The sequence below is a fragment of the Orycteropus afer genome, unplaced genomic scaffold, assembly GCF_000298275.1.
Source record: "Orycteropus afer afer isolate SDZICR_OR568_19922 unplaced genomic scaffold, OryAfe1.0 scaffold00292, whole genome shotgun sequence".
In the NCBI taxonomy this organism is placed as follows: Eukaryota; Metazoa; Chordata; class Mammalia; order Tubulidentata; family Orycteropodidae; genus Orycteropus; species Orycteropus afer.
In genome coordinates, this window is record NW_006921879.1 from 1248482 (window position 1) to 1275905 (window position 27424).

The 27424-nt window shown below is 52.6% G+C and overlaps 2 protein-coding genes across 2 annotated transcripts; one reads left to right on the top strand and one right to left on the bottom strand.

Annotated features, from left to right (window-relative positions):
- Positions 1–649: 649 nt before the first annotated feature.
- Positions 650–18092, top strand: ARHGEF40 (Rho guanine nucleotide exchange factor 40). The gene is made up of 23 exons (XM_042782350.1): positions 650–715; positions 1452–1649; positions 2245–3490; positions 3634–3792; positions 4146–4266; positions 4855–4951; positions 5060–5140; positions 5272–5388; positions 6674–6769; positions 6862–6977; positions 7371–7497; positions 9319–9441; positions 9531–9674; positions 10502–11112; positions 11253–11487; positions 11811–11897; positions 13444–13659; positions 14383–14553; positions 15386–15563; positions 16556–16660; positions 16874–17017; positions 17520–17650; positions 18051–18092. Exons 1-23 carry the CDS (start codon positions 650–652, stop codon positions 18090–18092), a joined length of 4611 nt encoding a protein of 1536 aa, XP_042638284.1.
- A 1883-nt stretch (positions 18093–19975) lies between these two features.
- On the bottom strand, positions 19976–22886 carry ZNF219 (zinc finger protein 219). Its single transcript, XM_042782351.1, has 4 exons — positions 22881–22886; positions 21223–22687; positions 20816–20947; positions 19976–20577 (listed from the first exon to the last, which is right to left on the bottom strand). The coding sequence occupies exons 1-4, from the start codon at positions 22884–22886 to the stop codon at positions 19976–19978; spliced, it is 2205 nt and encodes a 734-aa protein (XP_042638285.1).
- Positions 22887–27424: the final 4538 nt, after the last annotated feature.

Genomic DNA, 27424 nt, shown 5'->3' on the forward strand with positions numbered 1-27424 from the left:
GGCCAGGGAGAGCTGACTCAGTCTCTTTGGTCCCCCCTTTGGTCCCAGCCGGCAGGAGGCCCCATCTCTGTGCTCCTGCTCACTGTCTCCCGGCCCAGACCCCTCCTCCCCTCCTGCCGCTGCAACTTCCTGTGGCTGAGACTCTCGCTCAGCCATGAGCTCACCGCCCCTAATGGGTTGCAGCTGCCTTGCTGCTCAAGCTCTAGCTCCCCCCTCCAGGCCCCAATGGGCCCACTCGGCTTCACCCCTACCCATCCCCCCTACCCCCACCCACGCTCATAGCACTCACCCTTCCCCAGAACACTGGGGGTCTGTCTGCTCGCCCACATACCTTGGGGCCTGGTCTCTGTGCTGACGCACTGAGTGTCCCTCTTTGGAGTGCCTGCCCTAGCTTCTCAGACAGGCCAGTAACTGTCTGGAGAGATTCAGAGTGTGGCATGTGTGTGTTCAGGGCAATGGCAGGGCAGGGATGGAGGGGGGCATGGTAGAAAACTAGGTAAACACCGCAGTGGGCATCCCTTACCCTATTTACAGCAAAGAAATTTGGTCAAAGAAACTTCAAAGCCCATCTTGTAAGAGAAATAAGTTTCCAAAGAAATAGCCCAAGGAGTGGTTGTTTAGGATACCAGATGGGGAAAGAAGTTGCCCTATGGATCCAGTCAGAGAGGTGGGTCTGAATGAAGCAGGGCTGAGCTTTGTGAGAGTCTGGCTCCAGGTAAAGGATGGCAGAGAGAGGTGCCTTAGAATCAGACAATATTTCCATATTACTTTTATGATTTTTTCCTCCTTCACCTGCCCCCACCCAGTTCATTCCCACATGCTCCAGAGGATGGGTGATTGCTTTGGAGCCACTCTGGAGAGGGGTGCTAGAAAGACCCAAGATAGTCACAGGTAGTACTTCTCTCCTCCCTACCCACCCACCATCTCTAGGATATGATTGTTTGTGGTTGGTGGTGCTTCTACTTAAGATGGGGGGGGGGGTGTGCTCTGGATGTGAGCACTTTGAGGAAGGGCTCTGTAAGGTGGCTGTGTGAAAGCCTCCCACCCACTGTGGATCTCAGCCATCAGTTCAGTCCCCTGATGGCCAAGGAGCCCCTCTCTTCCCTCCTGAGGAATGCCTGTGCAACTGTCTTGATTCACAAGACCAGGAATGACCATGGTCTGAGGTATTCACAACAAATCCTCCCCAGATCTCCCAAAGCCAAGGTCTCAGAGATGAGTGTGGAATGTCTGTCAAGGGCTGTGCACTGACTGGCCCAACTCCATGGATGAGTGATGGGACTGGCTCCCATCACTGACTTGTCCAGCCAGCATTTCCCAAGTGCCTACTCTGTGCAGACACTGTGTAGCAGGGCTGCTGGGGGCACAGCCACTCCTACTCCAGTATGGCCTGCAAGGAGCCATGCTTGAGTCAGCTGTGGTGATCTGTAGCCTGGTCCTGTCTCCCCCAGGAGCCTGAGCCAGTGGAGGATTGTGTGCAGAGCACGCTCGCCGCTCTTTACCCACCCTTTGAGGCGACGGCCCCCACTCTATTGGGACAGGTGTTCCAGGTGGTCGAGAGGACTTATCGGGAGGATGCTCTGAGGTACACGCTGGACTTCCTGGTGCCCGCCAAGCACCTGCTTGCCAAGGTCCAGCAGGAAGCCTGTGTGAGTGGCCACACATCCCTGAGATCCACTGCTTCACTCTAGAGACTAGCCAGACTGACTAACTTCCCCCCCTCCTGAGATACAAGCTCCCCTGATACTGAACCCCCCAGATGCTCTTGAGTCTCATTCACTGACCTCCCCCCACACACACTTTGACCCTCAGAGGCACTGACTACTTGGATACATGCAACCCCAGAGACGCTTGTCTCTCTGGAGGAGACCCAATTCCAGATACTTTCCCACTCATGTCTACTTCTCAAGATACTAACTCCTCCAGATGTGATTCAATAGAAAGCCTCCATTTCTACACATATAAAGACCTCCTAACAGTCTTTGACTCCTCCAAGATAGTTGCATCTGCTGACCATGTCTTTCTAATGACTCAGTTCTTGCCCTCCCACACATGGACTTACCACCAGAAGCCCCAATCCCTTTCTCTAAGCCACATGAACACTCCCAAGACATCCTGCTCCTCTAGCATTATTATCCACCAGTCACAAAGCCACCCCTGCCTAGAGTCGTCCTACTCTAACTGATCCCCTCCTACTGGCTTCATCTGCAGAGGCCTGACCGCAGCCTCCCACTCTCTCTCTAGGCCCAGTACAGCGGTTTCCTCTTCTTCCATGAAGGCTGGCCTCTCTGCCTGCATGAGCAGGTGGTGGTACAGCTAGCAGCCCTACCCTGGCAGCTGCTACGTCCAGGAGACTTCTACCTGCAAGTGGTACCCTCAGCAGCCCAAGCACCACGCCTGGCACTCAAGTGCCTGGCCCCAGGGGGTGGGCGGGTGCAGGAGCTGCCCATTCCCAATGAGGCCTGTGGCTACCTATTCACACCTGAGTGGCTACAAGGCATCAATAAGGACCGGCCAACAGGTCGCCTCAGTACCTGCCTCTTGTCTGCACCCTCTGGGATTCAGCGCCTGCCCTGGGCTGAGCTCATCTGCCCACGATTTGTGCACAAAGAAGGCCTCATGGTTGGACATCGGCCAAGCACTCTGCCCCCAGAACTGCCCTCTGGACCCCTGGGACTCCCCAGTCCTCCACTACCTGAGGAAGCTCTGGGCACCCGAAGTCCTGGGGATGGGCACAATGCTCCTGCTGAAGGACCCGAGGGCGAGTATGTGGAGCTGTTAGAAGTAACGCTGCCCGTGAGGGGGAGCCCCACGGATGCTGAGAGCTTCTCCGGCCTCTCCAGAACTCGGACAGTACCCACCCGCAAAGGGGCTGGAGGGAAGGGCCGGCACCGGAGACACCGGGCATGGATGCACCAGAAGGGCCTGGGGCCTCGGGACCAAGATGTTGCACGCCCACCCGGGGAGGGAAGCAGCACCGCAGCCACCCCTGGGTCTCCCTTAGGAGTTGAGGCTCTACTAGAGACAGCAGTCCTGGAGGGGTCTGAGCCCCCAGCACAGCCCCTAGGGGAAGCTTCTGAGTCTTGCCTCCTGAGGCCAGGAGAGGTTGGCACAGGCTCAGGCCAGGGGGCTGAGGGACCACCTGGTACCCCTCGGAGAACAGGCAAAGGAAATAGGAGAAAGAAGAGGGCTGCAGGCAGAGGGGCTCTTAGCCGAGGAGGAGACAGTGCCCCACTGAGCCTTGGGGAAAAGGAAGAGAGCAGCAACCAGAAAGTCCTTGTCAGTCTGCCTCCACTAAATGAGCAGGAGCGTCCAGAATGCAGCCTGGTTAAGGAGGAGCGTGAAGACTCAGGGAAGCCCGAGTCTGAGCCAAAAGAAGAGCTGAAACCAGTAGAAGAAAAAGAGTCTTGGTCTGCAGAGTTCTGTGGGCCTACAGAAGAGGGAGCCCAAGAGATAGAGCCGGAGGGACCGAGCCTGGTGTGCATGGCAGGTGAGGTAACATTGAGTCCAGTGGGGGCCAGAGCAGGTCAGGCCTAGGGGAGGAGGCTGGAGGAGGAGCAGGGGCAAGTCTAGGAGCTGCATAGCCAGACTCATCCTTACCTCAAGCCCACAGCTCTGCCTGTGTCTGTGCAGGACACACAGGCCCAGAGGGCCTCCTATCTGACCCACCCCTGGAGACTGTGCAGGAATTGAAAGGGGAGAGCATCCCAGAAGAGGCCTTTCCAGTCTCCATCTCTGATGACCCTGATATACCTTGGGACTTAATGGCGTCTGGATTCCTCATCCTAACTGGTCAGTGGGTATCAGTAGGTGAAGGGAAAGGGAGTCCGGGAAAAAGTGGCAATTGAGGTGATCTCGGAAGGGTGGCAAGGAGATCTGGTGGTGTAGTGGTTAATGCATTTGGCTGCTACCAAAAGGTTGGCAGTTCAAACCTTATTAGAAAGATGAGGCAGTCTGCTTCTGTAAAGATTTACAGCCTTGGAAACGCTGTGGGGCAGTTCTACTCTGTCCTGAAGTGTTGCTATGAGTCAGAATTGACTCTATGGCGGTGAGTTTGGGTTTGGTTTTGGAAGGGAGGCAGGCTGGATGGGAGGTAGCCAAGGACTGCTCCCAGCCAGGACAGCCTGGCCATTTTGTGTCCTCAGGAGGGGTGGACCAGAGTGGGCGAGCTCTGCTGACCATTACCCCATCGTGCCCTCCTGAGGAGCCCCCACCCTCCCAAGCCATGCTGAGCACTGCTGTTCATTATCTCCACTCACTGCTCAGGTAACTGAGGCCCAGCACTGGCTCCCTGGACATTAACTTTCCGACTCATAAGGACACTGACCTCCGTCAGGGCACTGACCACCTGACTCTAGGACACCTACTGCTTCAGCCCTCGTATTGTCAAGATCTTGACCTCTGACCTTACTGACCCCTGACCTCCAGGATAATATCTTCATACATCCTCAAAATGAGCACCCTTGATTTTCTATATCCTAAGACATTACTTAGATTTATCAGGACATTGATGCACTCATTCAACAACTATTGAGCACCAAGTACCTATTAAGTACCATGCTAAGTGCTGGCATTTAATCCATACCTTTCCAGAACATAAGAGTTCCTAACTTTCCAGGCACTGGAAACCCAGCAGTCATGTGAATATAGACTCCTAATTGCTCAGTCACCACCATTCGACACATACCTCAGACTTTGGCCCTTTGCCTATTGCCTCCCCCAACGTACCAGGAACTAACTTCTCCTGAGGACTATTAACACTAAAAGCAGACCCTGTGCCTCTTTACTGCCCTATCCGCATCCTGCCTCTCCCAAACCACAAGGCAGCCTCCTTGGTTCTTCCTGCCACCACAGGCCTGATCTACAGAAACTGGGGCTATCCGTGCTCCTGGACCTTCGCAAGGCACCCCTACTGCCTCCAGGTTTCATTCCTGCCCTGAGTCAACTTCAGGTAACCACGCCCTTGAGAAAGACACTTTCCCTCATTCTAACTCTTCCCTGGGGACCATTTCAGACCACCCACTTGCCCAGAATTTAGAGTTTTCATTTCTGCCCTTAGGACTCAGGAGACCCTCCCATCATTCAGAGGCTGCTAATTCTCACTCATGAAGACCCTCCAACTGATCTTTCTGGATTGCAGGTTTGCCTACTCTGCCTCCCATTCTAGTACTCCATCTGTAATAGAGAGAAAAGAGGCTAGTTGGAGCCCCAGCCAGGTCCCTGAATCCCCAGGTCCCAGACTAGAAATCCCCTGCCTTCATATGTCTACAGGGTGCTGAGTTGCTATCAGAGAAGGACCTGAAAAGAGTGGCCAAGCCAGAGGAGCTTCAGAGGAACTTGGGAGGCCACAGGGACCACTCTCCCGTCCACTGGGTAGAGATACATCAGGTAAGCATCACCTCCACCACCTAGGACACTAGGGATCAGGAATGATCCAACTGAGAATATTCTAGAAGAGAGAGAAAATCTGAGACATGACCATACAGTTGGGAAAAAGTGTTTTCCATTTCACTGAATTCAACAAGTGTTTACTGAGCACTTAACATAAGCAAAATGTTGTGCCTTGCACCACAAACTGTTGGGGGAGATGGGAGGAGTATGTTAAATAAAGTCTTAATATGACATTAAGTAGCATATGATTTTGGGTGGGACATAAATCAGGAAACAATTGGAGAAGAGTGAAAAATAGTGCCACTGATGTTCTGGAAAGAGCTGAGAGTCAGGAAGGCTAGTTATGGTTTCATGTGACCTTAAACAAGTTACTTTGCTCATGTCCTGAAATGACACCCTTTTCTGTGCCTATACCAACATCCAGGCCTCAGGATCCCCATCCACAAAAGTGCAGCAACTGTGATATGATCTCTAAGGTCCTTCCAGGACTTACCTTCTATGATTCTATGTATCTAAGTGCTATGAGTATTCTAGAAGAGAGGAGAGATCAGAGCTGAGTATTAAGAGGGATCTGTAACATGGACTCTAAGCTATGGATCAAAGTGGAAGTAGATGTGAATGGGCAGAGAGGAGGGTTTTCCAGGGTGATGACCCTGTACAGAGGGAAGCCAAACCCACTGCCATTGAGTCAATTCCAACTCATAGTGACTCTATAGAACAGAATAGAACTGCCCCATAGGCTGTAAATCTTTATGGAAGCAGATTGCTTCATCTTTCTTTCATGAAGTGGCTGGTGGGTTCAAACCACCAACCTTTTGGTTAGCAGCCAAATGCCTTCACAACTGCACCACCAGAGCTCCTTTGGTGTAGAAAGAAAGGGACTCATGTTTAATGAGTTGTGCATTGTGCCAGGACCATACCAGATGCTGAACTGTCATCATCTCTTTAAAAAAAAAACAAAAAAACACTGTTGTCGAGTAGATATCCGAGGCTGTATCTCTATGGAAGTAGATTGCCCAGTCTTCCTTCCAAGGAGTGGCTGGTGGGTTTGAACTGCCAGTCTTCTGGCAAAAAAAATCCTGTGTGTCTCATCCTGACTTAACAGTGAGCAAACTGAGATTCAGGAAGTTTCCTGGACCAGCCCAAGGTGATACAACTAGTAAGCAACCAAGTCGGAAATCAAATCCAGCTTTACCTCCATAAAAGACCTTCTGGGGCTCCCATACTCCACCCCCACATAACCTTGATCCCTTGACCCCATTTCTGTGTGTGTGTGTCTCAGGAAGTGACAAGGCTGTGTCACTTGTGCCAAGGTGTGCTAAGCTCTGTGCATCAGGCCATTGAGGAGCTGGAGGGAGCAGCTAAACCAGAGGGAGAGGTATGAAATGAGATGGGACAGCAAGGAGAGGGGGCATGGGGCTAAGGCAGGAGACTTTTGGTGGAAACCTGTCAACATCCCCCTGCCCCTAGGAGGCGGTGGGAATGCCCGAGCCCCTGCAGAAGGTACTGGCAGATCCCCGGCTGACAGCGCTGCAAAGGGACGGGGGAGCCATCCTGATGAGGCTCCGCTCCACCCACAGCAGCAAGTATGGGGGACTGGGTGTGTGGAGGCAGGTGGGAGTGGGAGGTGAGACCCAGCAGAGGGCTGCTGCTAAGCCTTAGCTGCCACAGGATTCCTGCTGAGCATGGATCTGGAAAAGCTATCATGCTTTCATACTATCTTACAACCTTGTGTGTTAGTTACTATTGCAAATGGAGATTTGGAGGAGCAGAAATGTTGGATGTCTTGGTCAAGGTTAGTTAGTAAATGGAAGACTCAGTCAGGATCCAAATCCAGGCAGTCTGAGTCAGGTCTATACTCTCTTCCATGATGCTATACCACCTCTCATGCTTGCACCGTCATATTGGAGGGATGCCAGGATGGAATTGAGGTGCTCAAAAAGGGCAAATGATTTATTCTGCTTCCGGTCCTTCCCCAGGCTGGAGGGCCCGGGCCCAGCTGCACTGTATCAGGAGGTGGATGAAGCCATTCACCAGCTCGTCCGTCTCTCTAACCTACACGTGCAACAGCAGGAGCAGCGGCAACGCCTCCAGCGACTCCAGCAGGTGAGCCAGAACCCCCACACACCCCTCCTACTCGACCTGTGAGCCTGGCCTCCAGCACCACCTTTTTCCGTAACACTGGCCATTGATGGTGTTCTAGCTCAGCTTGGCTGAATGTCCCCTTCCTCTCTCCTTACCTGTCCCCAAGGTTGGTCATGGTCAGTGTGAGATTTACTAAGAGAGTGGGAATATCTCAGCATCCACAATGAGGCGAAACCAGATCTCCTCCTCCCCACTGTTTATCGAGGATCCATAGAGATTGTAAGAGATGCTCAGGTGCTGTAGGGGGTTCTGGGAAGAGGTAATTGACTCTAGAGTTCCTGCCTCCCTAGCTTAAAATAACATATACCATCTCTTCAGCTACATGTCCATCCTTCCTCTTTCAACTTCTTACACATTGTCATCCTCCAAAGCTGAGACTAGAAAAGTCCCACCTCCCTCTGCCTTGGAGGCTGGCCCCTCTGGAACTTTGCTCTTCCCTGCTGGGGTTAAGAGCCCATAGAGATTTATACTCCACCCTACCTTATGGGATGGGGAGGCTTTGAAATCTGATCTTTACCTCCTTAGTCCCAAGCATGGTGAGGGAACACTTCATGGACCTTGAATGTGAGCAGCAGGGGAAGGTTATTTCAGAGTCAAGGCTAAATGGCTGTTTCCTGAGATTTCTGCATATTGTCTTCTTCTTCTTCTATCCCAACATCCAAAGGGTTGCATCTCCTACTGTTTGTTTGCTTGCTCGTTATCTGTTTGCATTAAAATTCTGTTCAAAAAATGTTACCCTACGAGATTTGGAGTCTAAAATGCTCAGTTTGAGTTATAGGTGTGAGACATTGGACAAGTCATGAAGCTTCTCTCAGTTCCCAAGTCCTCATCAGTACAATAGGGATGATAGTAACACTTAACTCACAAAGGTGTTAGGATGATTCTGTGAACTCAGCAGAGGACTATAAAGTGTATATTGCTGACACCAGTTATAACAAACATCCTCAGGCTATTCGTCCTCAGGCTGTCCTATCCCAGCTTCCAGCCTTCCCCCAAAGGAAGAAATAATCATCCCTTTTTGGGCAAATATTCCAGCACTAGAGTTCCTATAGGGAGCTCTGGTAGCATAGTGCCTAAGGCATTTGACTGCTAATCAGAAAGCTGGCAGTTCAAACCCACCAGCACTCCTCAGAAGGAAGGTCGGGCAATCTACTTCCATAGTGATACTGCCTCAAAAACCCAAAGAGGGGCCGCTATGAGTTGGTTCTGACTCAATGGCAGTGTGTTAGAGTTCCTATATTTCCAATAGGCAACTAGAGCTAGGTACGTGTACGCACACACACACACACACACACAAATAGGGATAGAGTGCGAGAGAGAAAGTTACCCTCTGTGCTATCTATCCAGGCCTGGTCCTAGAACTCCTGCCCACAATTCACTGCAGTTTCCCTTGACACCAGTGGGGCTCAATGAAATGAAACTTCTGCTGGCCCTTGGTTATCCAGATGACTCTCATCCTCCTTCTTGTCACACCCATTTTATCTGTCTTATCCTTCAAGCATAGCATGGAACTCACCTCCCTCCATGCTTTGAGCTAGTTCAACTTCTCCCTCATCTGGTGCTTTACAAAAGATTTCTTACCCACTTTCTCACTTGACCGTTGTGGAAACTATTCCTATTCCCTATTATCATTCCCACTTTTCAGGTAAGATGAAATAGGTCACCCAAGGTTCTATTGATTGGGGTGGTGGAGCTGGAGCTGGACCTCAGCCTGCCCTTTCCTCTCCGCTGCACGGCCTCCTTCCCCCTCACGGCCCTGCTCTGCCACTCTATCTGCCTCAGGTGCTGCAGTGGCTCTCCGGCCCAGGAGAGGAACAGCTGGCGAGCTTTGCTGTGCCTGGGGACTCCCTGTCAGCCCTGCAGGAGACAGAGCTTCGATTTCGGGCTTTCAGTGCTGAAGTTCAGGTGAGGAAAGGGAGTGGAGGCATGAAGGGAAGGAGGGAGAAACTAACTGGAAATGGGGATGGGATCTGAGTGCAGCCTCCCTTTTCCAGGAGCACCTGACCCAGGCACGGGAGGCCCTGGCTTTGGAGGAGGACACAGCCTCCCAGAAGGTCCTGGATATGTTTGAGCAGCGATTGGAGCAGGTTGAGAGCGGCCTCCATCGGGCCCTGCGGCTCCAGCGCTTCTTCCAGCAGGTGTGTGCAGAGCCTCTTCTTTCTGTGCCCACCACTGCCCTTCATTTGCCTGGAGAGGCTGATCAGATAGCATGGACTCTGCAGCCCATCTCCCTGGCTTTGAATCCTAGCTCTGCAGCCCATTGCTGAAGGACCTGGGGCAAGGTACTAAACCCAAAGGTGCCTCACTCAGTAGGCTCCCACCTTGCAGGGGTGCTGTGAGAACTGCATGAGGCAATACCTAAAAAGCACGTAGTACAGAGCCTGCCACTGTATAGAAGTATCAGCTGTTCTTTTGTCTAGGTTCCTCTACTTCCGTATCAAACCACACCAGCTGCTGTTGAATTGATTTTGACCCACGGTAACCCCACATGTGTCAGAGTGGAACTGCACTCCACAGGGTTTTCAGTGGTGGTGATCTTTCAGAAGGGGACCACCAGGCCTTTCTTTAGAGGCACCTTTGGATAGATGAAGTCCCTGGATGGTATAGTTGACACATGTGGCTGCTAACCAAAAGGCTCAAGTGCCTTGGAAGAAAGGCCTGGTGATCTGTGTCCCAAAAAATCAGCCATTGACAATCCTATGGAGCATACCACTATTCTAACCCATGCAGGGTCTCCATGAGTTGGAATTGACTCAATGGCAACTTTTTTTCTGTCTCCATACCAACTCGGGTTAGACAATGATGCTAGGCTAGTAAGAAGAGGTGCTCTGAGATGGTGGAGAGGGGATGCACACTAGAAAGTCATCCACCCAAGAAAATGGCCAAGAGTTATTATCAGTTCTGTGGGAGCAGCACAGGATCTTACACCTTTCTTTCTCCATTCCTCACCCCTTTGACCTTATAGGCACACGAGTGGGTGGATGAGGGTTCTGCTCGGCTGGCTGGAGCTGGGCCAGGTCGGGAGTCTGTGCTGGCAGCCCTGGCCCTACGGCGAGCCCCAGAGCCCAGTGCTGGCACCTTCCAAGAGATGCGGGCCCTAGCCCTGGACCTGGGCAGCCCAGCAGCACTACGAGAGTGGGGCCGATGCCGGGCCCGCTGCCAGGAGTTGGAGAGAAAGATTCAGCAACAACTGGGAGAGGAGGCGAGTCCACGGGGCCACCGACGAAGACGGGCAGACAGTGCCAGCAGTGGAGGGGCCCAGCGGGGCCCCCACAGTCCTTCACCCAGCCTCAGCTCCTTGCTGCTTCCCAGCAGCCCCGGGCCACGGGCAGCCCCATCCCACTGCTCCCTGGCCCCCTGTGGGGAGGACTATGAGGAAGAGAGCCCTGAGCTGGCTCCAGAAGCAGAAGGCCGGCCCCCTCGGGCTGTGCTGATCCGAGGCTTGGAGGTCACCAGTACTGAAGTGGTAGATAGGACATGCTCACCACGAGAACACGTGCTGCTGGGCCGGGCCGGAGGGCCAGACGGGCCCTGGGGAGTAGGCACCCCCCGGATGGAACACAAGCGAAGCATCAGGTGAGAGCCCACCCCAGATGGTGCCAAGAGGTCCAGTTGCCAGGCAGGAGAATAATAGGAATCATATGGCACTGTTGGGCATGGGTATTCCCTGCATGCCCCATGGCCACCTCCTCTGCCCCTACCTCTGGTTCTTGCAGTGCCCAGCAGCGTCTGGTGTCTGAGCTGATTGCCTGTGAGCAGGAGTATGTGGCCATCTTGAATGAGCCAGTGCCGCCCCCTGGGCCTGAGCTGACCCCTGAACTGCGGGGCACCTGGGCCACTGCCCTGAGTGCCCGGGAGAAGATTCGCAGCTTCCACCGGACACACTTTCTACGCGAGCTTCAGGGCTGTGCCACCCACCCTCTGCGCATTGGGGCATGCTTCCTTCGTCATGTGAGCAATCCTCCAAAACTCCTTCCAGGTCCTCTCCTTTCTCATATCCCAGCCCCATCACCAGCACTCATTCTCAGTACCCACACCCTCCAAATGTGGAGTCCAAGGCCCTGGGCTGGGCCTGTCTGATCTCTGTGTCCCTGTCTTCAAGTGCTGCCTGGACTTCACTCTCTGAATAAGGGGCTCCCAATTTCCTGGGCAGGCCGAGTACTCCTGGTGGCCTGTGTCGCCACTGGCAGTGTGAGATGGAGGATGGGAGGAGGAAGAGAGGCTTGCCTACAGGGCCTCACTGGGGATGGTTAACGTCTTCCCTTCTTGTGCAGGGGGACCAGTTCAGCCTTTATGCCCAGTACGTGAAACACCGACACAAATTGGAGAATGGTCTGGCTTCACTCAGCCCTCCCACCAAGGTAACTTTTCTCCACCCCTCATGGGAAGGGCAGAAAGACTAAGAAGACCTAAAACCCAACTGCCCTCAAAATCCCTCAGGGAAAAAGAGCTTTCCTGGGTGTGCCCAGGCACATCACTTACTGGTAACATCCCCCAGGATTGGTGAGGGTAGGACAAACACTGGATTAGGACCCAGGTGAGTCTGAGTTCTCACCTGGTCCACCTAAGAGGCCTTGGTTAAGACTCTTGATTTCTCTGGGCCTCTTAGTTCTACATCTGGTAAGTGGGACAGTATTCATGATCTCTAACTCTCAGAGTGCTCCAAGGACCAAACAATCTCATATCAGAAAATGTAAAAGTGACTAGAAAAGTTAAAAGCTGGAGAGTATAAAGGATTATCATTCTTAGTCCTCTTCCATTTCCCCTCAAGATATAAAGGATGACTGAACCTCCTTCAGGCCTCTCACCTGCTTTCTTTTCCTGGGGCAGGTTTTTGGACTACTTTCTGGAGTATGTAGAGGATGCCATGAGTCAGAAGCAACTTAAGGGCAACTGCCAACAACAAAGCATCATCTAAAATGAGCAGGAGTAAAGCAAATGATGTGTGATTAGCTGCTGACCTAAAGGTTGGCAGTGGGAACCCACTAGTGGCTCTGTGGAAGAAAGCCCTGGTGAACTGCTTCCATAGAGATTGTTGTTGTAAGGGCCATCAAGTCGGTTCCAACTCACAGCGACCCTACATACAACAGAACAAAATGTTGCCCAATCCTGCACCATCCTCACAATCCTTGCTGTACTCGAGCCCATTGGTGCAGCCATAGTGTTGAGAGTCTTCCCCTTTCTCCCTGACCCTCTACTTTAACAAGCATGATATCCTTCTCCACGTCCCTTCTGATAACATGACCAAAGTATGAGAGACAAACTCTGGCCGTTCTTGCTTCTAAGGAGCATTCTGGTTGTACTTCCTCCAAGACAGATTTGTTTGTTCGTTCTCCTGTAAGGATTAAACCCACTGCCATCAAGTTGATTCCAACCCATAGCAACCCCTACTGAGTTTCTGGGTGGTAAATCTTTATGAAAGTAGATTGCCCCATCTTCCATCCTCGGAGCAGCTGGTAGAGTTGAACCACCAACCTTTTAGTTAGCAGTCAAATGCCTTAGGCACTATGCCATGAGAGCTACTTTCTGCGAAGATTTTTGTTGTTATGTGCCTTCGAGTCAGACCTGACTCAGTGACCCCTCCTTGGGTTTCCGAGGCGGTATCACTACGGAAGCAGATTGCCCAACCTTCCTTTCTGAGGAGTGGTTGGTGGGTTTGAACCGCCAGCCTTCTGGTTAGCAGTCAAGTGCCTTAGGTCTACAAAGATTATAACCAAGGAAACCCTAGGGAGCCGTTCTGCTCTGTAACACATGGGGTCTCCATGAGTTGGGGGCTGACACAATGACAGCCAAAAACGATAGGCTTCATCCAGAAGCCTGGAGTGCCAACTATCTTCCTCCCCTAGAGCTTGGTCCACCTCAACTCCAGCCCCTCCCCTCATCCCTATCTGTCTCTCCCTGACCTAGGGCTCCTTGGATTGTGGCCCTCACCTGCCCCGGGCCCTGCAGCAGCCCCTGGAGCAGCTGGCTCGCTATGTGCGGCTCCTGGAAGAGCTCCTGAGGGAAGCTGGGCCTGAGCTGAGTTCTGAGCGCCAAGCCCTCGGGGCTGCTGTGCAGCTGCTACGGGAACAAGAAGCTCGTGGCAGAGACCTGCTGGCCGTGGAGGCAGTGCGTGGCTGTGAGGTGAGGCTGCAGCTCCAGTCACTCCTGCTTAAACAGCCTTGACCTGTGGCCTCACAAGCAGTGTATGTTGGTGACAAGAGAACTAGACTCAAGGTCAGAGGGCCCCAGGCTCTAATTTCTAACCATATAGGTCACTGAATTTCACTGGGCCTCAGTTTCTTCATCTGTAAATAAGGAAGCTATGTCCTGTCTGACTTGAAAGTCTGTGATCCCACGTCTGTCTCTTGTGCCTTCTTACTCCTTTCCTAATTCTTATAGTTCCTCATCTACCCTATAGCCTCCTCCTACATCTCAACATCCAATACGTACCCTGCTCTCCTCTACCTAGCCTCTTTTTCAGCCCTGAAGTTCCAGAACAGGCTTAACACCACTTGGATTCTGTCTCCTCTGAGATAGACCTCTTTCTCTTCAAATCTTTGCTATTTCTCTTCCTGGGGCAAAATGGTGCTTCATTTCCCAACATGCAAAGCCTCCCCGTGGGAGTCTGTAAATCTTACTGTGAAAATGCACCTTCCCCTCTTCCAAGGCAGGGCTGTGCTGCTAGGCTAGATGTGTTGTGTGTAGTGACCAGTGGATGGATTCTGGGCTGATGGCCTCCCTGATTTCCTGACTGCCTGAGAACCAGTGCAGTAGGCCCCTTGCCTTATAAATCTTATTTTTACTCCCCACAACACATACACATAGGGCTCCTAGGCCAATGGCCTTTCTTTTTTCTTTCCCCAGATAGATTTGAAGGAGCAGGGACAACTCCTACATCGGGACCCCTTCACAGTCATCTGTGGCAGAAAGAAGTGCCTTCGCCATGTCTTCCTCTTTGAGCATCTCCTCCTCTTCAGCAAGCTCAAGGGTGCTGAGGGAGGGTCAGAAACCTTTGTTTACAAGCAGGCCTTTAAGGTACAGTGTCTGGCATGAGGTGTGGGGAGGCGAGTCATGCTTTCCTTGAGAACTTACAATGCTCTGGAAACTCAACCCCAACCCAGGTCCAGAATCTCCATCACCTGGAAACGGGCTTTGGCCTGTAATCAGCTGTGAAGTCAGGGTGTCAGGGGTTGATAGGTGTCTCTGTCACTGGTCCACCCCCAAAGGGTTTTCCTTATTGTTCATGCAGAAAACTCATTAAGCATTCTTTGAGTCCAGAATGGAGAAGGACCCTTCCTATTAAGAACACACATGTCTTTTGACTTAGAGGCGTTCCCTGGGAGATAGAGAAAAAGGACACTATAGATAAACCTTAATGTTACTTAAGAGCTTAGGAAGAGGGGCAGGAAGGCCTTGCTTTAGGGAAACTGCTATGGTATCCTGACAAACATCCACAGCAACCTGTGGTCCTCAATCAGGCAGTGTGGAATGATTCTAAGGGTTTGCAGACTTTGTTCCCCTATCCAAGTTCTAGCTCTTCGGGGGGGGGGGGGGAGGCTCTACGGTATAGAGGAAAAGGCCTGTTTATAATTACACAGACATGAGTTCAAATCCTAACTCTCTCTAATAAGCTATGATAAACACTTGGGCAAGTTGCTTCATGTCTCTGAGCTCCATGTCCCCTTTTGTAAATCAGTGTTGTTAAGAAGACTAAATGTAGAGCACTTGGTACATGGGAGGTGTTTAGCAAATGTTTATTGAAAACTTACCAATGCCAGGCACTGGGTTAAGTGTAGACCTTGCCCATGGGCTACCACCTTGACAGGACCCACTCTATCTTCATCCACTTTCTTCTGTTCTTCCTCAGACTGCTGACATGGGGTTGACAGAGAACATCGGGGACAGCGGGCTCTGCTTCGAGCTGTGGTTTCGGCGACGGCGGGCACGAGACGCATACACTCTACAAGCAACCTCACCAGAGATCAAACTCAAGTGGACGAGTTCTATTGCCCAGTTGCTGTGGAGACAGGCAGCCCACAACAAGGGTACTGGGAAGAGCCAGGCCAGGGTGTGGTTGGAGCCAGGGTTATAGCAAAGGTTATCTGGGGAGTGTGGAGACCGCTTGGGAAAACAGGATGTAGGATGAACAAAGAAGAATGACTATGAAAAGACTCAAGATCTGCCTTGAGAAAAGTTGCTGAGGTAGAAATTAGTCTAAAGTATACCAAAAGAGAAAGAGAAAGCAAGCAAATCTCTGGGAAGCTCAAGAGCGAATGCGTAGGCCAGAGAAGGCAAGAGACTGTTCACTGGACTTGGGGTCAAGAACTGGCACCAGTTACTTGCTGTGTAGCCTGGACTAGGTTTATTTTGTTTTGCAAGTTTTTGTTTTCTTTTGAATTCTTGAACCTAATTGCATTCATCTGAAAAATGGAGATAGCAATATTTGTATCCTAACACGATAAACCAAAAAACAAACCCATTGCCATTGAGTCAATTCCAACTCAGAGTGACCCTTTAGGACAGAGTAGATCTACACCATAGGGTCTCCAGGACTGTAATCTTTACGTCCTTCTACCATGGAGCAGCTAGTAGGTTGGAATCACTGACTTTACAGTTAGCAGTGGTGTACTTAACCACTGCATCACCAGGGCTCCTCGTAGCAGGATGGGGAGGATTCAATAAGGTGATATATATACAGAAGCCCTTTGTAAACTGTAAAGGTATGTAGAAGTGTGAGTTTTGCTCTTAATGGTCAAGATAAGGAGAAGAAGGTGGGTATTAGAAGAGAAGTTAGGTAGCTGGGATGTCAAAAGGGCAGGATGCAACTCTAAGACAGATGCCTAGGGAGGAAGTCAAAGACCACCATTACCATCTATGTTGTGATAGTTAATGGGAAGAATAACAAGAGACTCCAAAGTAATGAGAGGGATGAATGAGAGCTAGGAAGGACCCAACAGAAGGGTCAACTGTGACAGTGCTAAGGTAGGAACAGAGAAGTGGCAGGAGGAAGTTGGTGACAAGAGTTTCTGTTCCTCAGAGCTCCGAGTGCAGCAGATGGTTTCCATGGGCATTGGGAATAAACCCTTCCTGGACATCAAAGCCCTTGGGGAACGGACACTGAGTGCCCTGCTTACTGGAAGAGGTGAGGGCCAAAGTGCTGGGGGGTAGCCCTCAGAAATCAAGACTTTGAGAATGAGGGTATCATGGGAAGGCATGGTGGAGTGAGGAAGGGTAATGAGTGGGCATCTCATCCCAGAAACTGTGCAACTGACTGTGCGGCTGAGGGTCCTTCCGGGGAACCAGGAGGGCTTTCCCACACCAGCACCCTACCCACCCCCACCCCCACTTTCTGCAGCCGCCCGCACCCGGGCCTCCGTGGCCGTGTCATCTTTTGAGCATGCCGGCCCCTCCCTTCCCGGCCTCTCGCCGGGAGCCTGCTCCCTGCCTGCCCGCGTCGAGGAGGAGGCCTGGGATCTGGACGTCAAGCAAATTTCCCTGGGTGAGGCACCTCTCAAGGGGTGGCTCCCAACAGCTGGGTCATCGTGGTGATGTTCAGGCTGCTTGCTGCTGAGCAATTCCTCTTTCTAGCAAAGTAGCCCAGTTGCCATGGCAACTATGTACAGCTTCCCCGTTACTAAAAGAGCCTTCCATCTGGTTGCTAGGATGATGCTTACAGCAGCCTGTTGCTAAGAGGCACTTCCCCTGTACCTTTCTCTCTAGCTCTCCTTGGGTTTCTATGGAAACTGCCTGAGCTTCCTGTTGTACCCTCCTGGTTCACCACAGCAATCCTTAGTTTCCTGTTGCTTCCTCCCTGGTTGCTCTAATGATGCTGCTGACAATTTCCTGGCTCTTGGTAGGGGGGTTCTCTTGCAACTGGATTGCTATGGTGACTCACAGCTTCCTGTTGCTATGGAGCTTTTTCTTCCCTGACTGAGCAGTGTGGTTGCTTAAGGTAATCTGGAAGGTTCTATATTCTGCTCTCATCCTGGCTTCCCCTCCAGCCCCAGAAACACTTGACTCTTCTGGAGATGTGTCCCCAGGACCAAGAAACAGCCCCAGCCAGCAAACCCCCCACCCTGGGAGCAGCACTCCCACCCTGGCCAGTGGAAGGATCTTAGGGTTATCCCAGCAGGTGAGTCCCTACAATAGAACTTGGAATGGGGTGATCTCTTTGGCCACTTTCTTGGTGGGTTCTTCTGATCACTGAACCTATTGAGGTGGGAGGAGATAGTGATCTTATCCTCTTAGCTGAGGCTACAGATTGGATATATTGTCTAGTTTGCCTCTCTCCAGTTCCCCAGGCCCAGCTGGGAGGCATCAAGGTCAGAGCTGAAAAGGAATTTTTTAACAACGAGCATACTGGGTAGAAAGGGGAGAATGCCAAGAACCTGGTTTGGACTTGGGTTAAATCCACAAGAATCAGGAATGTTGGAGAGAAGAGAGGTGAACTGACAAACTTGAGAGAGAAAGGGAATATGGGGGAAGAGGTTGCTTTTTTCTCTTCAAATTCACTGCAGTGTCTCTCTCCTCAGAGTCATGTCCGAGCCCTGAGTGACCCCACCACCCCTCTGTGACCTGGGTAAGTCAGTATGTCCTTTCTACCACCCCAACACTTTCCTTCTGCATGTACCTTCCTTCCTTCCCCCGCTGTCTGGGAGTCAGCTTCTTCCCTCTCCCAACGCATCTCCCTCTTCTCCCCCGACTTCTGTCTTGCAGAGAAGGTCCAGAACATTGCTGCAGCCCCTCCTCTCAGCACACTTTGGGCTGGGATGGTGGTGGGACATAATGGAGACTGGGAGAGTATTGAACTCCTCTCTGCTTCTTGGACAGAGAGGTGGTCAAAGGAACAGTGCATTACTCTGCTACCACTGTCTCTAGCTCTCCTAGCCTGGGGCCTTCTGCTGGAGCCAGAGTGGTTGTACTTGCTTGACTTCATACCCTGGAGACCAGGAAATGATCCCTCTTCTGGTCCTTCCCCATCCTGGGCCACTACATACCCCCAGACTCCCACTGTAACCTTCCTCCGCCAGTCTGTGTTTCTCCCCTTCTTCACACCCTCTGACTCTCCCAGAAAAAAACGCATTGCTGCCAGGTCAACTGAAGTTCCTGATGACTCCGTTATGGGGTATCAGAGTTAAAGGAGCTATGCAAACCATTACAGAGGGTGGCGTGGGGGACTGCAGGCCTTATATATGTAATTACTGTTATTATAGTACTATTGTTATATTAAATGCATTTACTCACACTTTGCCTCCCAGGAACTAGAGCAGTACTCTGGGTTAAGGTGACACTACTAACTTGGGCATTTCCTCTCACTCAACTGTTAACTTCTGGTTAGCTGCCATCAAGTTGATTCCAACTCACGTTGACCTCATGTGTGCAGAGGTGAACTGTGCAGTGTGAACTGCTCCATAGGGTCTTCAGTGCTGTGAGCTTTTGGAAGCAGATCGTCACCAGGCCTGTCTTCCAAGGTACATCTGGGTGGGTTTGAGCTGCCAATCTTTCAGCTAGAAGTAGCCTACTGCTTAACCATTCACACCACCCAGGGACCTTAACCATTGTCCAGAGCATGGAAAATAAAGCTACAAAGTATCCTCTACCCTTTTTGACTGTGTATGAGCTCTGGAGGCTGTACCTCCTCCCAGTGGCTTCCAGAGGCTCAGTGCACCCTTTCAAGCTTCTCCTCCCATGCTGCCACCCACTTCTGGAGGCCAAGCTGGTCACAGACAAGCTGGGATCTAGCACAGTCTAGCAGTTTTCAAAATTAGGTCCTGAGGCCACTGCACAAGAGAAGCTCCTATGCTACTACTATTAAAATGTTAATTCCTGGGGTTCCATCTCAGAGCTATGAACTCTGAGGCCTAGGGCAAAGCCCAAGATTCTACATTCTTATTAGATTCTTTGGGTGATAACTAAGTGCCTGAAGAAGTGACTACTTCCTGGGCAGAAGAGCCCACGCAAGGGGACAGGACATAGGCACACAGACACAGCGCCCTGTGCCTCAAGACACCTGTTTATTGGGGACACGACTCTGAGACAGGGATGACAGGGATCGTACCAAAAATAGCGACGTCTACAGGGCCCCTGATGGGGCGAGAAGGGTACAGGGCCCCCCACCCCCACCCCTTGTACAAAAATAAACTCTCACGCCTATGGACCAGCAAAGACTGGCAGAGCGGCTCCTACAGGGACACGACTATCTCTGCCAACCCTGGGACCCCATTCTTTGACCCTCACCCCTGCCACTTCTAAGGCACTGTGACTCTCCCCTGGGCCAGGTGGGTACCTCCCACCCGCCCACTCTCCTAAGCCCGCTTGCCCCTCCACCTCTGGTCCGCCTGGGGCTGGGATATGGGTCCCGCGCCGCCCCCTGCTGGCTGCTCTATCCAACTACCTCTAGCGCTCCCCCGCTCCGGCGGGGTAAGCTCACTAAGCTAAAGGCCCCTAAAAGGGCTCCCTACCGTTCTTGTCCCCCAAGCCCGGCCTCTCCGGATCTTGACAGCCCCAGGCCTTCCTCCCCTTCCTCAGGAGGACTGGGAGGGGTCTCTCCTGATGGTGCTCGGGCATAGGGCGGGGATGCGTCGGCCTGGGGCGGCCGTCGTCCCCGAGCCCGACGGCTGTGATGCACTTGCAGGTGCAAGGCCATGAGCTCAGGGGCTCCTGTGGCGAAGGGGCAGAAGAGGCAGCGATGGAGGGCGCCTCCAGGCCCAGCCTCGCCTCCCGGCCCCGCCCGCAGGGACAGGTCCAGGGGCTCGGCCTCACCGCCTCGCCCGTTGCGAAGGGTCCTCCCTGGGCTGGCCGGCTTCCTACGCGACCCAGGCGCGGCTCCGCTTGAAGGTCGGGGGCTCGATGCGCCCTCCACCCAGGTCGCAGGCTGTGGAACCATTTTGGCCCCAGAAGGCGGGGCTGAACTCCGCTGGGAAGAGGGCGGTGGCTCTGGGGGTGGCCCGGGGCCGGCTCCGCTCCTCTGTTCCCGGTGGTGGCGCTGCAGGTGATACTTGAGAGAGCCAGACTGGGTGCCCGCATAGTCGCAGTGCGGACACTTGTAAGGGCGCTCACCTGGGAAGAGGAGTAAGATAGGATCACTGGGTCAGGATCACTGTACTCCCTACCGCACTATGCTCATCTTACAGGCCTAACACCCAGGGGATAAAATGCCCCCAGTTCCACCTCAGATTTAATAAAGATGAGGGTTGTGGAACATCACCTCGGGGCATTTCCCTCCACCCTTCCTCCTATGCTCTAGTTGCCCCCCACTTCATCTATCCTCCCCACCCCTGCGGCGGCTCCCTCTCACCTGTGTGCACTCGCAGATGCACTTTGAGGTGATGCGCTGAGCGGAAAGATTTTCCGCAGAAGGGGCAATCCTTGCCAGTGGCTCCCCGACTCCCTTCCGGCCGAGTCCCTCCAACCAACAGCCCGTTCTCTTCTGAAATACACATGTCGGAAAGAAGTCACACAGCGCCACGTGGCCCAACTCCCACCCCATTGGACCGCTTCTTTTCGGGCACCCAGGAGGAAGCAACACAGTTGGGGAATTTGAAGGGCTGGATTTGTTGTAAATTCAGAGTTGGTGCCCTCAGCAGATAGCGAAAAAGGAAAAAAAAAAAAAAAAATCTTTAAAACAAAACCAGGTCCCCTTTAAAAGGAAAGTACAGGAGGGAAGTGGTGGCATCAGAGTCTGTGGAGGACGCAGGTACGTACCCTGCGTGGCTGTTGATCTTGCCTGGGCCCCCGCTACAGGCGCAGAGTGCCCGGTCCCCTCTCCTGGGTGCGGGTGCAGTGAAGCCAGAGGGCCCAGCGCCCTGCTCCTGGCCCAGGTCTCCTCCTCCGCCTCCACGACCTCCTCTTCTTCGTCTGGCTCCTCGGCTCGGTGCCGGCGAGCCCGGGCGGGGAGAGCAGAAGGCAGAGGGCGGAAGCCTCCAAAACTGCGGCTGGGCCCAGACTCAGCGCCCTCACCATTGGGCCGGGCTTCACCAGCTCGCAGGCTCAAATAGCCCAGGAGGCTGGGGGGCTCGCGGCGCTCGGCTGGGGCGGGCGCCGGGGCCAAGAGGAGCGCCGGGCCCAGTGGCTCATAGGCCAGCAGACCTAGGTCAGAAGGCTGGGGAGCCCGGGCAGGCCCAGAACCAGGCCCTGGGGCACGAAGTGGGCCCAACTTGCTAGCGTGGACCTTCATGTGATTCTTGAGGAACCAGGGCTCCTTGAAGCAGCGGCCACACACGGGACACGCATGATCGAAGGAAGCCTTGTGCTTGCGCATGTGGCCCTTGAGAAACCAGGACTGCGTAAAACTCTGGCCGCATACTTGGCAGCGGAACTCCGGAGGCGCTGGGGGCTCCTCGGGAGCAGCAGGAGCGGGGGCGGGAGATGCCTCGGGCTCAGGCTTTGGCTCCGGGACTGATTTGGGTTCCGGCTCCGGTGGAGGCTGAGGCTGGGGCGCAGCGGAGGTGGCCGCCAGGGGACGCTCGGCAGCCCCATGGGCTGTCAGGCTGTGGTGCAGTAGCTCCTCCTCCTGGCTGGAGCCAAAACTACATAGGCCACACTTCCAGGGCCGGTGCAGGATGTGCAGGTGGCGTTCGCGCTCCGCCGCAGTACGAAACTTGCCTTTACAGAAAGGGCAACGAAAGGCAGAGGACGCAGTAGACTGGGACCGCGCCAGGCCCTCGGTGGCTGGGGTGGCCTGGACACCCCCTGAACCCCGGGCTCTCCCCAGCCTGGCCTCGCGTAGCAGCGCGCGCTCCTCCAATTCCAGCAACAGGCGCGCGGCGGGGCTACGCGGGCGTTCTGGCTGGTGCGTGCGCAGATGGGAGCGCAGCAGAGCCCGCTGTGCTGCGCGATGGCCGCACTGCGGGCATTGGAAGGCCTGGGCGCCAGGATGCGCCCTTAGGTGCAGCGCCAGGATGGAGTTGAAGCGGAAGCGCTTCCCACATATAGGGCAAGGGAAACGCCTTTCGCCTCCAGGGGTCTCAGACCAGGCCACTGCGCCCATCCCGGGCGACCCCACGCTCACGCCTGGCCCGTTGGAATAGCGCTGCAGATCCAGCTCGCCATCGAAGGCTGGCGGCGACGGCACTACGTGGCCGCCTGGGGCACGGGGACGTGAGCCCTGTGGAGAAAGATGCAAGTAGAGCAAGGGATGGAGATAGGCCAGCTGTGGGTGAAGCAAGGGCTGGAGGGAAGGTGGGTCAGGGCCTGAAACAGAAATACTGGATGCCCTTTCCACTCACCTCAGGGAAACTGAGGAATGGATGGGAATTGAGATGTAGGGAGCAAAAAGATAACTTCTAATTCTAGAAGGTGAGAGAGGAAGGGAGGGAGTATAGTTGTAGGCAGTTCTAGGTTGAGGCCAGAGCTTCACTCACCTCCATGGACCCCCTTCACATTCTTTGGTTCTGGGGAGTGCAGGGAAGAGGAAGAAAAGCTGCTAGTGAAGGCAACAGGTGCTGAGGAGCTAAAGCAAGAGAGACAGAGTTGGAGGAAAAAGATGAAACCTGATTTTCAGCAGGGGAGTCACTCTAACCCCAGACTTCCACCTTTTATTCCTAAAACCTATATCCCTCTTCCTCCTTGCATCCTGAAGCACCCAAGGGGCCTATGGTCCTCAAAAACTGTACCCTTCAATTTGCCAAATCCACAAGGCTCCCTAATAACCCAGATTCCTCCCCAAAATTACAGTTTTATGCTGGCTTTTCCAGAACCACCACTACCCCATGTCCTGGCAGTGGGGAAGACCATCACGGTATAACCCTCATGTAGGATGGGCTGTGCACTTTGATGAACAAACGGGGTAGACTTGCCATGCTCCCCAGTTAACCAAGTCAGACCAGTTGCTTTCAGAACCGTAACCAACTCAGGCGGCCAAACACACTTTTGGGCTCCACAGTCCTTCCTTCTTCCCTTACCCTGTCTTTCTGTCTTTCCCCCTCCTTCTCCTCCCTCCGCCTGGATTCCTGATCCATTCATTTCCATTCATTACAGAGACTCATTCATGCATGGGAGAGAAACACCTCCCAGCAGCAGAGTCTGGAGACAGACAGAGGGGGAGGGGCACGAGGGGGAGAGAGCCACAGAGAGAGGGGATGAAGAGAGAGTTGGGGGAGGAGTGGAAGTTAAGGGCGCCGCTGGCCTGGGGAAGGGTTAAAAACTGTAAATACCAGATATGATTCATCCCCTTGTTTCAAACCTTGGAGCCTGCGGTTTGATGGGGCATCTCAGCCCCTTTGTCCAGGGCTGATCCGAAGCAGGCTTTCCTCCACTCTGCAGGGGAGAGGCTCCCTCACACAAGAGGAGGATTACACAGGCTCTGAGCTCAAGAGGCTGGAGTGAGGGATGGGGGGCGGGGCTGGGCCATCTGCACAGATAGGGGCTCAGCACATGCTCTGAGCAGGAAGGGGTTAAAATTCTCCAGGCTAAAATTCCCTAGGCCTGGGATGTGCAGCGCCCCAGAGCCGAGGAAGGAGAGAGCAATGAGAGGAAGAGGATGGGGGGCGGAGAGCTCTCTTGATTCTAGGCTGTGAGGTCAGCATTAGGACTGAAAAGCAACCCCAGAGTTAGTATTTCTAGAACAAGGCCTGGGTCTAGTATACCTTCGTACTTACATACAGAATTGGATCTGGTCAAAGCCAGACAAACGAGGGCCTAACCTGTTTTTTTTCCCTTGAGATAGAATATTTGAGATATAAAAAACTTCCTTACAATAGGCATTATGAAACTGAAATGGGTTACTGAGAAAGAAAAGGACTCAAGTATTACTTTGCTTAAGGATCTTTAATAGAGAACTGGGCCAGGAGTCAGCCCTGTTTATCAGCAGAGAGAGAAGGCTCTAGAAGTTCAAGCTTCTTTAATTTTTGAGATTTAGTGGATGTGGTAAAACTTCATGTAGGGGCATCTGTTACATGTGCAATCTGGGCTATGGAAGCATTATTAACATGAGATGAACAAAGTATCCTTCCCAGGGTCAATAAATGACTTGCACAACCACTAAATATGTGTATATCTGTGGCTCCAAATTAGGACATCCACCCTCATCCTCTGGATCCTCCAAATAAAACCCTTTTCAGAAACCAAAAAGCCCAGGTAAACTTACTGAGTGGTGTGATAAAGGTGCACTAGGATAGAGGGGTGCAAGGCAATTGTGGGCCAAACCTGACCATTAATAGCCCTGCACCCTTAAATAAATCCCTTAGCCTCTTAGTTTACTCATCTGTAAAATAAGGGGTGGACTAATTTATATTGATGTTCCTTCCAGCTCAAAAGTTTTGTGGCTCTAAGTCACAGGTCTCTTTTGGACTCCAGAGGCATGAAAACAAATGGTCACCCCTTCAGTACCATGGAGAGTGCAGTGGGCTACCAGAGTAGCCACTTTGGCCACCTCAGTACCATAGATAGAGGTATGAAGTGCTAGAGGGGCCATATTTGTCATTTTAGCATCACAGATAAAGCACTGAGAAAAGCTAGAAAGTTTTTTTAATTTAATTTTATTTTTTTATTCCTATCTGACAACCATAGAAAAGAAACAGTGGTACCAGAGGGATTATTTTGGCCTTTTGAATGTCACTGAAAATAGACAGATGTAATAGAAAATAGATGTAACTAGAAGAATTTTAATTAGCTATAAGGAGTGTCCTGATAGTTACAGTTTGTACATCCTGGAATGAGTTACTGAGGAATCATATTTGGGTCCATCACATTCTGTTGCTCTCCTGGGGATTCCCGGAACATCCTGGTGTACGGCCAATCTGGTATATTCAGAAGCAGATGGCAGTTGGGGGGGTGTGGAGGAAGTGAGGCTGGGAATACTGCATGGTCATAGCTGACTAACCTATGGGCATATATTACTTCTGAGAAGATTCGAGGACCCCTAAAACTGCCTGCAGAATTGCAAGCAAAATACCTCATGGGAAGCTGGCCTCACATCAAAGGCTGTAAGAGTAAGAACAGGGCAAAGCTTCCCTACCTCCCCAGTCAAAAACAAAACAAAAACAAAAAACTGGCTATGAACAGTTTCCAGGATGGAAATATAGTGACATACAGGAAGGCCCAATATGTAGCTAAATTCCTCCTCAGCAGGGAAAATTTCCTCACGGGGTAACCTAAAACCAATAAAACCCACTAAGAGACCCTCCTAGGCCCAGTGATGACCTCCTGAATCATTTCCACATCTGGTCCCAGGCACCAGATTCCATGGGTTTTTCTCAATAGGAGAAAGCATTCACAAGGCCCTGGAATTCTATGAAATGGCCTGGAACCTAGGTCATACATGTATTGCCTATGGGCAATAGTCACTGATTTTCCTAGTCAGGCCTTAAACACCATCCACAAGAATTCACCAGATAGTAGCACTGACCTACTTTCTACCTCATCCAGAATTAGGGGTTATCTTGCCCTTATTTGGGATCTATAGGAATGCAGGGCCAGGGATAGGGATCAGAAATCTTTCCAAAACAACAGGCCAATTTACTAACCTCTTATGTGCTAGGCAATCTGGTGGGGAAGGGGTTGCAGACCATCAAACCTTACTGAGTAAGCAAAGATGAAAGGGTTGTGAGAAGTCTTAGAAACAACAGGGAAAGGTACATACAAGCATCTGCTAAATGGAGGATGAAACTGTCCTTCAAGCTATGTGGCTCAAATGGTTTTAGGGTCAAAGTGTAAGGGGCAAGGGTTCAGGACTTCTGGGGTCTAGTGACTAGGTCTGTTTCTGGTCATTTCTAATACTTGATGTTTTTTCTGTAGAGAATCCTATACCTCCCAAGTTAGCTTTAGCAACAATTATTATTTAACACTGCACTAGATGGGGTTAAGAGGAAAGGGGGCTTCTTAGGTGGTCTAGAGTCAAGACCACCTTCAGCACACAGATCTGTCAATAGATTGGTTTTATTAGTTTAATGGTCTCCTCTCCATGGTGCTCTGAACCTCACTGCTCAGGGCGCTCCTTCAAAGCCAGCCCACTCCACAACTAGCCCACCCTTTAGACTGAGTTCTCGGTAAAGCCTCTTTCATCCTCACTGTCTTGAGTTGGGGGTATGGGATCTCAGTCATAGACTGCAATTGCACAGCGGAAGGAAAAGAGGAAGGGACATCTGCTCACCTGCTGCCACCCCGCCGTGGGGAATCCTATTCTAGAGACATGTCCCAACTTAACCCCTCTTCTCAAAGTTCGGGAGGACTTGGATTTGGGGAGAGGGCATTTATCCAGCCTTAAGTCCCCTTAACTGGAGCTGACTCTAGGGAGGTCACAGTCCTGGCACACATGATTGGGGGTAAGCAGGAGAGACTCTGGAAAATCCCCCTCCCAGAAGTAGCCTGGCAAGTAGGGTAAGGGCTATGATCCCGCACAAGAGGTTCTTTAAGCAGCACCTCAGACCCTTCGCGGGGAGGATAAACCAGAAGGATGATGGGGGCAGGGTTGGGGTATTAGGAGGCCAGGGCTCAGCTACCCCTGGCCAGGAGAACAAAAGCTGAGTTGCAGCCGCCTCCGCTGCTGCCGCGGGCCGAGCTCTTTGTGACACTTTGTTTGGGACGCAGAGAGGGAAGCACTCCCCATCTTCTCCCCTCCCCCACCCCTTTACCCCAGCTCTAAAGAGTTTGGGTCTCCTCCTTCCCCCACCAGCACTACCTGGCCCGAGGGGCGCTCACCCACTCGGCCCCTTTGCGCCGCCGCCCGGAGCCCTCAGGCCCCTCGCGCCCTCCCTCCGGGCCCCTACAAAGACGCCCACCCCCCCTTCTGCTGGCCCTTCCCGTTTGGTGTCTGCCCCCCCCAGCTTTTCCACCTGGCCCCCACCTCCATGGGCCCCCCCCCAGCTCTCCAGGCTTCTGGGGCCGCCGCCCCCACCGCGCCCCCCCAGGAGCTCTGGGCGAAGTTTGCTTGGGGCCGAGCCGGCGCCCCTCCCCCGCCCCCGCCCCC

What these genes read in the sequence shown, in the direction of transcription:
- ARHGEF40 (XM_042782350.1), top strand. Translation starts at nt 650, where the DNA reads ATGGATCCAGTCAGAGAGGTGGGTCTGAATGAAGCAGGGCTGAGCTTT. An exon ending in TGGATTCCTCATCCTAACTG is followed by an intron (nt 3,793 to 4,145) that starts GTCAGTGGGTAT and finishes TTGTGTCCTCAG; the next exon opens with GAGGGGTGGACCAGAGTGGG. An exon ending in CAGCTAAACCAGAGGGAGAG is followed by an intron (nt 6,770 to 6,861) that starts GTATGAAATGAG and finishes CCCTGCCCCTAG; the next exon opens with GAGGCGGTGGGAATGCCCGA.
- ZNF219 (XM_042782351.1), bottom strand. An exon ending in AAGATCAACAGCCACGCAGG is followed by an intron (nt 20,948 to 21,222) that starts GTACGTACCTGC and finishes TGTGTATTTCAG; the next exon opens with AAGAGAACGGGCTGTTGGTT. An exon ending in GCATCTGCGAGTGCACACAG is followed by an intron (nt 20,578 to 20,815) that starts GTGAGAGGGAGC and finishes TCCTCTTCCCAG; the next exon opens with GTGAGCGCCCTTACAAGTGT.